This window comes from Chanodichthys erythropterus, chromosome 1, assembly GCF_024489055.1.
Source record: "Chanodichthys erythropterus isolate Z2021 chromosome 1, ASM2448905v1, whole genome shotgun sequence".
Taxonomy (NCBI): Eukaryota; Metazoa; Chordata; class Actinopteri; order Cypriniformes; family Xenocyprididae; genus Chanodichthys; species Chanodichthys erythropterus.
In genome coordinates, this window is record NC_090221.1 from 17630051 (window position 1) to 17644189 (window position 14139).

At 37.5% G+C, this 14139-nt stretch overlaps 1 protein-coding gene across 3 annotated transcripts in view; it reads right to left on the bottom strand.

Annotated features, from left to right (window-relative positions):
- prom1a (prominin 1a) overlaps positions 1–13578 on the bottom strand; it is an 87220-nt gene extending 73642 nt beyond the window's left edge. For all 3 annotated transcript variants that reach the window (XM_067388866.1, XM_067388865.1, XM_067388867.1), the window contains exon 1: positions 13178–13578. In XM_067388866.1, coding sequence (XP_067244967.1) covers positions 13178–13409 — 232 coding nt within the window. In that variant the 5' untranslated portion in view covers positions 13410–13578. The remainder of the gene's footprint in view (positions 1–13177) is intronic.
- Between the last annotated feature and the right edge of the window lie 561 nt (positions 13579–14139).

The window sequence follows — 14139 nt, forward strand, 5'->3', positions numbered from 1 at the left end:
AGAAACAGCTAAATGCCACTTCCCTTTGTCAGCAAAAGCCTCTAAGTCCACAGAAGAACAATCAGAAGACGCAAATCGAATCTAATATAATTTCAAGATGACGGTGTGTGTATAAGCTGGCTTTCCGAGCTGCAAGATTTTATCATATTTTGCCCATTGTTAAACAGTGGCAATGACAGGATTTCGTGAATAGCATTTAAACACAACAGTGTTCCTTTTGCTGCTATAAAACTGACAATAACAGACGTTTGACTATGTCTTGTTGTCCAAAGAGTTGGACTTAAAGGTAAGTTAAAAGACAGTCAAATTTGTTAAATACCAATGAATAAAAGACAACATGTCAGATTGTTTTTGCATCTGAACTATTCAAATATAGATATTTGATATTAGATATCCCTAAATTCCTAAACTAATCTAGAAAAAAGAACAACAATAAGAGTACATGTAACATGTAAAAATGTGAAATTAAATATGAAATGTATGAAAATACAAACTTTCTACAAATAGTACCTACTGTTCTACATATGCTTCTGAAAATCCTTAACAGTTTGAATGGCACATGACAGCGCAGAATAGTTTACAAATCTGTCATTTTAAAAAGAGACTGTTATTTAAGGATGGAGCATAACTATATTTGACCCAAACCCACAGCTTGTAGCAAAAAGCACTATTTCTAATTTCAAATGCAAAGAGGGTGTTTACAAAGAACTCTCAAAGGAACATCAACCTAAAATGACATCCATTTATAGACAGTACTGCCTTAACTCTGATTTCTAACAGGTTTTTTTTTATTTTTTATTTTTTTTTATTATTATTATTTCATTTTTTCTCTTCTAAGTCCATACATAGGGTTGGTTACAAGGCATTGACAGTATGAAATCTTGTCAAAAATTAAACTTGTAAAGAGAACAACACTGAAGTTTGTTTATCTTTTAAACCTGTTTAAAAGATAAACAAACTATTGGCAGTTATCATGATATGATATTTTGACCAACCCTATTCATGGAGTTCAAGATATCATTCATGGAGTTATGAACAAACCTTTTGGATGATACAAAAGTGTTTTTGAATGGTCATTGTCTTTTCAAAGACATTTGTAACTCTGGAAGCATAAATAGCCCCTTGCCTTGGCTAAATGTGGTTGTATAATCGAGGGCCGTATAGCTCAGGATCGCTGCCAGTCTTTCATTACACTCTCTCTCAGTTTAAGCCTTTGTTTCCTTCTCTAGAGAGAAATCCAACCCACACAACATGCTGGTGAAAGAAAGTAACTGTGTATGTGTGCAGCTCTTCTAAAAATAAGTATTTCATTCAGAGGCTATAGCAATCCCACTTTCCTCTCAAAAACACTGCAGAACAGAACACCTGATGGGTTCACTGTCTGACATCCCATAATGCCATGCTAACATGAGGCAGCGAAGGAAAACGCTCACTGGAGTTTAAATGTAAATGCGACCGTCACATTAGCAACATGAGCAGTCTAGTTATGACAGTCTAAATCTGAGGCGCTCCAGAGAGGCTTACCACCAACACACAAACACCACTAATAGACTACACAGATGCAGAGGTTGCACAACATATTTGGACACTAAGACACACATACTGTATGAATTTAATTGCACAGATAACACAATATCAAACCAAATGGTGTCTGTAAATAAATGCTTAATTAACTTCACGTTTATAAACCCTTTTTCAGGGGGTAACTCATTACAAGTAACCTAAGTTACATAAACAGATTACTTTTTTCAATTAACTCGTAAAACAATGCATTACTTTTAGTTACTTTTTCAAATAAGTAACGCAAGTTACTTTGTTTTCCCATTTATTGAATGACAGATCTCCTGTCCCCATGTTGAGATTAAAGGATTAGTTCACTTTCAAATGAAAATTTCCCCAAGTCATCCTAGGTGTACATGACTTTCTTCTTTCTGATGAACAAGGAGAAACATTAATAACGCATACGCATTCTTTTAGAGTACTCGCGCCAAATGCGCATGCCTATCCACCTTATTTTTACAGTTTGCTGCACTTTGATATTCTTCTCGTTATTACCCTATAGCAGCTAATAAACCGGAAGTTTCACACATTCACAGAAAACACCTTATTTCCGCGTTGAAAAATAAGGTGGATAGACTAAACACTTAATATGCATGTGCATGATGTCACCGTTTTTAGATTCACATTTCTGCAGTTTAAACGGAGATAATAACAGTATCATTTTCAAAAACTTCCACTTTGAAACCAGTTTTCAAAAGTTGGTTTTGCAGGCCACCAAAATGTCGTTGTCGTGTAAATAGCCAAAACCGTTTAATTGAAAATGGTATCGTGTAAACAGCCCCTTAAAGGATTAGTCCACTTTCAAATAAAAATTTCCTGATAATTTACTCACCCCCATGTCATCCAAGATATCCATGTCCTTCTTTCTTCAGTCGAAAAGAAATTAAGGTTTTTGATGAAAACCTTCCCTATTTAACTTACAGAACGAATGCAGCGCCAGTTCCGTTTTTTCCATACGTTGAATAGGGAAGGTGTTTCACTAGATAAGACCCTTGTTCCTCATCTGGTATCGTTTAAAGCCCTTTGAAGCTGCACTGAAACTGTAATTTTGACTTTCAATTGTTTGGGGCCAATTGAAGTCCACTATAAGGGGAATAATCCTGGAATGTTTTCATCAAAAACCTTCATTTCTTGACATGGGGGTGAGTAAATTATGAGGAAATTTTTATTTGAAAGTGAACTAATCCTTTAAACATCACTTTTGTGTTTGTTTGAGCCGTACCCTCTACTGAAAAGACCTAAAATTGCATTTCCTCATTTAAATATCTTTATAAAAAATAAATATAAATGCATAATAAATAAATAAAAAATATACATATAAGTTAAAACGCAAGGCCAAATTTAGACAAAAATAAAATGTCTTTTCCCCATTACAATTGTCTATATATAGTTCAGTATGGTTGCTAGATGTACTGTATGTCATGTCACTTTAGGACAGCCATAATTTATCTGTCAAGAAGCTAACAAATGACCACTTAGTCCTGGTCATCATTATGCAATCAGTGTTTGAGATTCCCACACCACAGATGTCTAGCCACACTCTCAGTGTGGTTCAATAGCCACAAACAGCTTGAATCCTCTTAAAGTGTTCTTGTGAATTGGCTGCCAACCAGAACCTCAGGTAAAGCACACCAAAGGTGACTGAGTGTGTGCGGGTGTATGTGTTGCTGTCTATCTACTACAGCGCAGGAGGGCAAGATTTAGGGCAGCTACAAGCCCTGGAGTGCTTAGGCACATCCAGACAGGAGTGTATCAGCAGCAGGCCCCAGCTCTCAGATAAGGGACTTCATGCTGCAAATAACCCTTTTGTGGTGACATGCTTATAACGTCTAAGCCAGGACCGGAGTGTTTAAGCTGCGAGCACGTCCAGGCGGAATCTACATACTTACTCTGCATTTTCTGCACTGATTTTGAGGGAAAATCTGCTAGAGTCTGTGGAATGTATATAAACATGGTAAAACGATAAGTTGGTAGCTGTAAGCATTAGTAAAATATATTTAAAAATATTTAATATTTAACTATTTTTCCGACTAACAAGCATAATCAAAGATGTGACTGGAAAAAACATAATTCATCCTCATCTATTCACATTTTTAAAAATACATTTGTGGTGACTGCTTATGAAAATGATAAACTGGCGATGTACTGATGCATAACATTTTGGCTGATACCAATATGCTGATAATTATTTTCATGTTATGGCTGTTAACTGATAAATGACAGGATTAAAATTCTATACAAGTTTGTTGAAACAGATTTAAAATAAAAACACTATAAACAAACTTTGAAATGCTTCTAAAAAGTGAATTTAGGCATCAAAACAATGTACTGAAATGAATATTCATCATGAGATTTACAAAAAATTCTTTTACATTTATTAGTGGTGTGACGGATCACAAAACTGAAGTTTCAGATTATATTTTGATTTTTGAGTCACATTGGATAATTTAGGGGAGACAAATATAACTTTGCTTTCCATTTAGGCTACTTGAACACTTTAAGTAGGATATCACAGCCCAACTAAAAACTAAAAAGTGAACAGTCACTAATAAAATAAGAAAAATATACAAATTACAAGCATAAATAAAGAGAATAGAAGTTACAAATAAAGCAATGTACTTGACCTTCAGGTACAGAAATGTAATAATTAAATGTAAAATAACTGCATATTGTTCACTGTATAAATTAAATGCAATTAATCTTTGTTAAAGCTGTGTTTTATTGTTCGATAATTAATGACACTGATGGCAGCAGGTTAATTATTGCTGCCTGTCACTTTAAGAGCTAATGCAAAGATCCAATATACTGATTTCCGGTGAACGTGATTTCACCAAGTAGAACATGTTCCTGGATCAACATCCTTGTTCATCCTGGAACAACATTTCAATCAGTTAATCAGATTAGAGGGATAGGTTTACAGTTAATGTCAAGTTTAGGCTTACAACAAGGGTTAAGGGATTCTACACCATTGATATTCACCTATAAATTCCCTCTGATTTTAGGGGTAAGTTATAGGTTTGGGTTAGTGGTAGGCATAGGTTTAGGACTGTTTTTGGACAGAATTATGTTCCAGGATCAACCAAAGTTGTCTGATTTCTTTCAATTGTTTAAGCTCACTAGTGACAAAACGGACTGTTTACAAGAATGCTTGCTGAGACGGGTATTTTGAGATCATTTGTCCGTTCAAGCGCAAGGAGTCTGTAAACGTGGCTCTCTGTGTGTGCGCTTTGAGTATGTGGAGATCACTTCATTAGTTCAACTGTGCATTTTAATTTATTTGCTAGAATTGCCTAGTTTAACTTTTTTTTTTAGGTATTAAAACTGGTTACTATTTGGGTGATGACAATGAATTATTTTTTTTTATTAGGGCTGTCAAGCCATTGAAATTTTTAATCAAATTAATTATATGGTGTGCAGATTAATTAATCGCAAATAAGAAATTATCCCCAAAAGATCTTTTAAAGTCATTATTGTGTTAGATGAGAAAAGCATTAAATAGACATTACAAAATTTAGTTTTAGAAATAAATATTTTAATACAACATATTACAAAACTTTCAGAAGCTGCATCTAAAGTGGCATTTGGGTATATTGACAAAGACTGTTTAATGCATAAATATGACATAAATATGACTGAAAAATGAAATGACACATTACGAAACTATAACTGCCAGAAGTCGCTGTCTTAAGGCCCCGGTATACTTGAAGCGAAATCTAAGAACAAACTGGTGTGATGTTATTTCGAACAAAATCAGAACTTCCCAGAAAAGTTTGCTCTGGCTGGCAAACACCTACGAACTACCATTGGTCCGTGACAATTACATAAAAGGTAGGTGCGCTCTGAGGCTCCACCTTCTTTTTCTTTGACGTGGAAATCTTCTCTGGATAATTTCTTCTAGGGCTGCATGATTATAACAAAATTTATAATTGTCGATTATTCCCTTGAAATTGTAATTGTGATTATTAAATACAATTTTCACAATTTACACTGAATGATGAATTGAATAGCTTTATTCCTCTGTTTGAAGCAACTGCATGCCATATTTTTGTATACAAATAAAAAACAAGCTGAAAACACTCTTCCTGAATTTTTTAATTGTTTTTCTATAGCATTAAACCTCACTATTGGTTTGGTTTCTTCTTTAAATAATAATAAAAAGTCAACAAGTGCATGGTATAATAATAGGGGCTTTTGCATTGGGTTGTTCTTGTAACTTAGATATAGGAACTAGTCACCAGTGTGGTTCCCCGAAAACGAATGATCCCCTAGGGACTGAAGTGACTTGCACTTATTGTTGTTACTTTTATTTTGACGGTGCTGAGAACAGTTCAGGGTCAGACAGATCCTGAGCACACAGTGCTCACATTCTCCATCTTCATTAGTTTACGATCTGTTTAACAGTCCTGTCTAATACGTTATTAGATAGAACTGTTATACAAAGAAAGTAGACAGTATATGAAAAAGTATTAGCTTTTGCCAATGTTGTTGGTTGATGCCCATTGTCGATAGCTTAGCAGAAATACATATCAGCGTACACCTACGTCACTGGTAGCTCCTTTTGTGGTAGGTTAGACCTTTTACATTCTGAAGTAGTCGTGATTCGCCTCTCACAACGTAACATGCTCAAAACACACCTATTAAACACGCAGAATAATGTAAGTGGATATCTTTCCTTGTAATCTTGCCTTTGAAGGATTACGAAATCATGGCATCCGTAATCATAATCACGATTAGAAATTCGATTAATTGTGAAGCCCTAATTTCTTCTGTTCAGTCCCTCAAGGTCGGACGTCCTTAAGCAAGTGACTGTCTTTATGAACGGGTCACTGAATCAAGGGCTCACTCGATTAGTTAAAAACATTAGTTCAATAATGAAACACCAGTGTGTTGCTTGGAGAAGCACAACATAAAATCAACATCACATTTGCAATCAGACATTCAGGAAAAAACAGCACTCTTGCTCGTGTGATACTGCTAAAAATTGTTTGATAGATATAATAGATAGCCCTCATTTTTATTACAAAATTACTAATAACATTACCTTCATCAAAGCAAATTTACATTTTATTTGACACTTGATATACCTAATTTCTATTAAAATTCTTAAAATTTTTATTTTCTTAATTCACAACTTTCATTTTCGTAAACAAACTATAAGTTGCATATTGGTTATCACTTCATATTAGTGGTTTTATCAATAATTTAACAGCTCAAGCTCAAGCAGTACAGCATAGCACTAGCAACACTGTAGGTCAAGGGTAAAAAATGGATAAAGTGTATACCTTGAATAAGTCACTTTTTGGATTTAAAAAAAAACAAAAAACAAGCAATTTATTCAAGGTATACAGTTTATCCGTTCAAGCATTACCTGGGAATCAAACACTTGACCTATAGCGTTGCTAGCGCCATGCTCTACTGCTTGAGCTACAGGAATGCATTTAATAGTATTATTAAATTATTAATAAAACCACTAATATCGAGTGATAAGCAAACATGCAAATGATAAACCCACAACACTTCAGAAAATAAGGTGTTTTATCAAGAATATTTTTTACAATATTATTAGGATGCCAGCTCATTTTGATAATTCTGACAGTTGGGAGCTCATGGGCCTTATGTTGGGTTGAAGAGGCCCCAAGAAATCTAGTGACATGTGCCAGTCCCTGGAGCATCACAGTCATGCTGGAGTCATGAGAACACGTGAGCAGTACAGTAAGACAAATCACATGCTCCCAACATCTCTAACTTCCTCCTCAAACATCAGTAATGCTCACTACATTCAAATGTGTGGAGTGTTTACACAGCTGCTCATAAAATAACAATTATAGTCTGACACATAGCCACATCAATTTTAATGTAAGGATTTATAACAATTGCTTATTTTGAAGATTTCTAAGGTTTCTCTATTCTATTCTATTCTATTCTATTCTATTCTATTCTATTCTATTCTATTCTATTCTATTCTGAATTAAACATTCCATTCATTTAGATTTATGTCCAAGTCACTAGCATCAGAACAGAATATATTATATAAGTAATGACTGTCTGTTGGCTTTTTTATGCCACCTCTAAAAATAACAGCAACAGCCTTTAAATATGACTCCTTTGAGGAGTTTTGAACATGAATATGTATGGGAGGGCTTGCTGAGTGGAGGCAAGGAGGAGAAAGAATGGAGGTCAAGCAGAGTGAGATAACTGGGATATGGAAAGAGGGATAGGGAGAAATAGAGAGGAAAAAGTTCAATTTAATTTCCCTCAGCCTCAGTGTTTTTGTGGCGTAGCTGCCTCGAGAGAAGGAGCAAGGGGGAACAGAGCAAGCTGGTGGCCATCTGCGATCAACGCTTGTGCTTCATCCTTCAGCTGGATCTGAACCTTCAATGTGGCAGACTTGGACATTAAACCAAAGACAGAATAACACAAGACATGTCACTCGTATTGTTTTGAATGGGAGAAAGTGCAACGCGCAATATGGCGGAATAAGTCCCGCCTTCAAAATAAGAGCCAATCACCAACTGGTAAAGTCATCACGTCACTGCAGCGGCCGTTAGAAGCACAGAGACAAGCACAGTCAGACACAAGAGATGCGCATTTAGGTCTGCGCATGCGCATTAGCTTGATCCAGCCTAAAAAATACCGTTTTTTTTTGTCATGATTCGAGCGTTTGAAAAAAAAAAAAAAAAAAATTATGAGACAGTTGTTGTCAAAATTCATTGGTGATTTCAAATATGAAATTTAAATCGAAAGCTTGGCAAACAGCTTTGGAGAATTTGATGTTTCTCCATTCAAAGAGATAGGAGCTGCACTTGATGATGGCCGCTGAGTGAAATGACTTGTCTTAAAGGGACTTTGATTAAACTGATATTTTGTGATCTTTTTAAAAATCTGCATGTATGAAATTACACTTACACTGTTAAATGATGTAACACAACATAATCTCTGTACAAACCAATGCTATTTAAGCATCAATTATATACTATTATTGTTAATATTTTTATTTGAATTAGATTTTAATTTTATATTTTCTTTTTGCATTTAAATTTTGTTAAACTTTTTTGTTTTGTCATTTGGGGGCCGTTTACTTGACACCGTTTTCAACTAAAAACAGATACCTTTTTATGCATTTTGGCCTTTCATTTACACGAAAGCGCCGTTTTGGGGGCCTGAAAATGCAAGCTCTTGAAAACTAGACCATTATTAACTCCATGTAAGCTACAAAAATGTGAATTTGGGAAAATGGTGGTGTCATATGCAAGCATATTACATGTTCACTCTGTAGGTGCGGAGTGTTTCTTTACAAAATAACATCGCCAACTACTGGTCTGGCTGCATAATATAGCATTTTTAATTGTTTTTGTGGATACATGTGAACAGGGATTGTTTTGACAATGTTGTCATCTGTATGCGAAAAAAGCAAATGAAAATCTTCTGTTGTAGTTGCTGTTGTGTAAACACCCTAAGCATAAGTTGTTTTTTTTTTTTCATTTTAATACTTCAGCTTAGACTAAACTAAAACAAGAAATGCTGCCTTGGCAAATAGCTGAAATTATTATTATTTTTTTTATGGTTTAAGTATTATTTAATGATATTAACCCTGGTACAAGCACATTTACCTACTTCCTGGCATGAAAAACTGTTTAAAGGTGCCATCAAATGTTTTTTTTACAAGATGTAATATAAGTCTAAGGTGTCCCCTGAATGTGTCTGTGAAGTTTCAGCTCGAAATACCCCCTAGATTTTTTTTTTTTTTATAAATTTTTTTAACAGCCTATTTTGGGGCATAATTAGAAATGCGCCGATTCAGGTTGTGGCCCCTTTAAATGGCGTACTCCCCACCCCCTCCCGAGCTCTTGATTCTATCACTGCGTAAACAAAGTTTACACAGCTAATATAACCCTCAAAATGGATCAAAAATGCAGAATGCAGATTATCCGCAGTATCAGGAGGACGCGGATACCCCTTTTTCAGCAGAATTGTTCGCGTTCTGGAGCCAGAGCCTGTGCTCGTGCAGGCGAACGAGCCTGTCACGAACCGGTCGCGTGTTTCCATAGACTTGAGGGACAAACGCTGATGTAAAGCTGCTGTGTGCTGTACCTGTCCATAACTAGTCTAAAAAAACATTGCGCGTTCCGCTGTTTCTGCAGGCAGTGCGACACTTTTGTTTTCTGTTAACAGTATCTGTAGTGAACCGGCTGCTCACATAAACAGCCGTTTCTCACCCGTCCATTCGGAGATAAACTGAAAACGAAACCGTTGATTCACTCGCCCTCTCGCACATAGGGTCTCTCTCGCGCGTATAGTTTTATATATTTAGATATAAATAATAATGTAGCGCAACGTTACCTGCTCCTCAACGAGACAGCGAAAGCATTTCTCCGCCCCTCTCCTCGGCTCCATTCCGAGGTACCGAAATTTGGTACCGAATGACAAGACACTTTTCGATACTCGATAGTATCGAGGCAGTTCGATCGGTACCTAAAAAGTATCGAGTTCGGTACCCAGCCCTAGTTAAGATCAAATCTAAAGCATTGCACTTCTCTCAGAAAGCACTGGCTAGTCGCACCTTGTTTAACACTACAGCATTCAGACATATGTAGGCCAAAGGGAGAAACTCAAACACACTCACTAGAATACAGTTATGTTGCCCTGGCAACTGCCTCCACAGCATGCGTCTACATCAGATGGAGTCAGTTCATCACCGGGATTGCTAGATTTGGGCTCTGACATATAATCTGAGACGGAGTTTAAGGACGTCCACATTACAATAACCCCCTAACGGAATTCATAACCGACTACTACCTTTATACTACCTTTCAAAAGTTTTTCAAAATTTTTGTGAACATTGTAAATGTCTTTACTCTCAGTTTTGATCCTTGCTGAATAAAAATATTTCTTTAAAAAAAAAGGAAAATTAAATCTTACCGAATCCAAACTTACACGAACAGTGGAAGATGAGGGAAATGCTCAAAAAAAAAAAAAAACTGTATAGAAACCCTAATTTTTTCAGTTTGGTGACACTACACTAGTGCTGTTGAAATTGGACACTTCATTTTAAAAGACAAAAATTTGCTTTGAGGAGCAAAATTAGTTACAGCCCAAAGCTCAGGGAACAGAGAGAGATAGACCAAAGGTGGCAGTCAGTACAGCCAGGTCAATGTCAGAGAACAAAGAGATCCTAAGTGCTCCCTAATATACTTCCTGGCAATATAACACTGCGAAACCCAAGACCTTCAAACTGAGCAATTAATAGGCCATTACCGACCCATCGTCCCCCAGCGCACTTTGATCTTACAAGTAGTTAGGTCTAAAGACACGGTTTCTTTTGAAGGAGACAGGGGGTTACCATCACACACACCAGTGTCCTTACTTTCACTTGTCAATGTCCATTCAGATTTAAGGATCAAAGGATTTGAGCATGTCTGTCTAGGTGTGACGTGACCAGGCTTCTTAAATCAGTTCTTGGCAAACACCCTGAAAATCCATGCTAAGAAATGACTTCCAAGACTTGCACAAACATATGTGGTCACAGAGAACAAATCAAGCAGAATCTGAGTTGTGACGACACGGTCACAGCTGTACGGCTTTCTCTTTCCTGCAAATCAAATGCAGTGGGCTGAATTATCATATACTGGAGGCCTGTCGTAGAGCTTTTATCATTCTAATTAATTTGCCGAAAGGCTACAGCTGTGGCTATTTTTATTTGAGAATGAAGGAGGAAAAGGGAGAAATGAAAACAAAACGCCATCAGTGCTACATGCGTTCAGAAGACAGATGCACGGATGATTTAGACCCACTGCTAGAGGGAGTCATCTCTACCAGACGAAACATGAAAAAGAAGGATCTATAACCTTGGAAATATAAGTGTACAATTGAGTGAATTACAGAGCAGAATGCATAACATGACAAGTAAAATCCTTGCAATATTATGCAAGATCTATACACTCTTATAAAAAATAAAGGTTCTTTATTGGCATCTATGGTTTATGATGAACTATTAAAGGGTTAGTTCACCCAAAAATGAAATTTCTGTCATTAATTACTCACACCTTTGTTCATCTTCAGAACACAAATTAAGATATCAAAGGGTTTCTGAACCACACATAAGCAGCAATGACATTGAACCTTTTAAGGCCAGTAAGGTAGTTAAAATAGACTACAGTGGTTCAACCTTAATGTTATGAAGCAACGAGAATCCTTTTTGTGCGACTTAATTCAACAATTTCTTCTCTTCCCTGTCAGTCTCCTAAGCGGTTGACGTTGTACACACATTGCAGCGCTTCCGTGTTTACGTCAGAACACCGTCTCAGTATTGGCTGGCTCCTGCGTCAGCATCACACGCATGCGTCGTGCTCACGTGTACAGCGTCGGCCAATACTGAGGCGGCGTTCGGACGTAAACACGGAAGCGCTGCACTTTGTTCACTACATCAACAGCGTAGGAGATTGACAGGGAAGAGAAGAAATTGTTGAATAAAGTCGTTATTTTTGTTTTGTTTTTGTGCACAAAAAAGAATTCTTGTCGCTTTATAGCATTAAGGCTGAATCACTGTAGTCACATGGACTTTTTTAACAATGTCTTTACTACCTTTCTGAACCTCAAAAGCTGCAATAACGTTGTGTGGTTCAGAAACACTCCGATTTCATCAAAAATATCTTAATTTGTTTTCCGAAGATGAACGAAGGTCTTACGGCTTTGGGACGACATGAGGGTAAGTAAATATTGACAGAAATTTCATTTTTAGGAGAACTAACCCTTTAACATTCATGGAAACTTTCAGTTGGATAAAATGTTCTTTATAGTGGGAAATGATTCTTCTGATTAAACATTCTTAATACCAAGAAAAAAAAGGCATCTTCTATAGTTTTTCTATGGCATCACTTTTATTTTTAAAAGTGTAGGTGCTTGGTGGCTTCTATTGTTGATTATACTAGCCCAGAGGTCTTCAACCCTGCTACTGGGGACCCACTGTCCTGCAGAGTTTAGTTCCAACCCTAATCAAACACGGCAGGTGGAAATAAAGTTTGCAGGATAGTGGGTCCCCAGGAGCAGGGTTGAAGACCTCTGGGCTAGTATAATCAACAACAGAAGCCAACAAGCACCTTTTCCAATCCTGATTCTCGAGGACGACCAATAGTACACATTTTGGATGTCTACCTTATCAAGCACCTAATGAGCTCTTTAGTAAAGTTCTCCAAGATCTGAGATAGGTGTGTATGTTTTGGGGTCCCTCCAGGAACAGGGTTATATCCACCTGTGTCATGCTGGAAAAATAAAAGCACAGCAACATATGGCATTCCAGATTAGCCTTTTAGCTCATTAGGACAGTGACTCACAGGGTCACAATCTTAATCTCAATGTAATGACGAGCACAGTGGGGGTGGAGAATATGCCAGACCAGCCACACTGAACCCCTCACACCATCTTATTCACCATGGAGCCATCACACCTGAAACATCTACCTATGGTGATATGGTAGATGCTGTTGGAGAAACAGCAACCAATGGAGTAACTTAGCCTATATTAATAACCTGATTCAAATTAATAATTAAGGGAGGGAAACATCAAATTGATGTTCCTTATGGTTTCCAGAAGTTCAAGAAAATCACAGGATTGAGCTCACCTTCAGGAAACGGGTTAGGCTGAACCACAAAGAGGAAAGCGTGCATCATGTTAAATAAAATCCCAATGGCCCCAGGCTCGTAATAGGCGACGGTCTCATAAACTCCGGAGGGGACGAAGCCGAAATCCAAAGTTCTCCGCGCCGGAGCAGCAGGAGTGCTGGGCTGCCCGTTCTGGAGTTCCCCGGACGTCAAGCCCCAGCACAGAATTATCAGTCCCGTTTTCCACAGCATGATTAGTTCTAGTGTTAATGCAATTCCAGATGATGGAAGTGAAGGAAATTGTAGGTGTACTATGAGGGACAATCTCGGTGATTGCAGATAAACCGCAGGTCTCAAGTCCTGCTATCCGGCGAGCGATTCATGATGACCATGGTCCCCCGTGGCGAGCAGCTCCTGCAGGTTCACTTCGCGCCTCTCTGTGGGCTAGTCCGTCAGATGCCCCGCTATAATAACACGGCTGGTGAGCGCGAGCCAGTGAGGTGTGAGTGACTACAGATTCTCTGCGCGCGCACCCCCTATCCGTGGGTTAACGGTTCATCTCATGGGCTCGCGCTCGTTGCTCCGCCTGCCGGGTGTTAAAGACAGGGCAGATGAGTGACTCGATTATTTAATTTAGGCAGTTTTTAATCATATTTACCACTTTCAAACACTAATGAAAGACTGGTGAAAACGTGACTGACTTTTTAAGCACCTTTTGTCCATAACCGTTCGCTCTAGTTCAAAATACGACACTGTAACATTTGATTTCAGTTTCATGACAAACCAAAGTAGTGGGATGATTCGAGGGAATTTTTTATACATTTATACTGCCTTCACGTGCTATCGGAAATTTGACAATTCCCACTTCTGAAGTCGAGGTTACGAGCTCATCGCATTCAAGTTGCGAAATTGGTGGGCGTTCAATTTTTACCTCGGAAACTCGTAGGACATTTACGATAATTCGGAGAGCATGTGAGGGCAG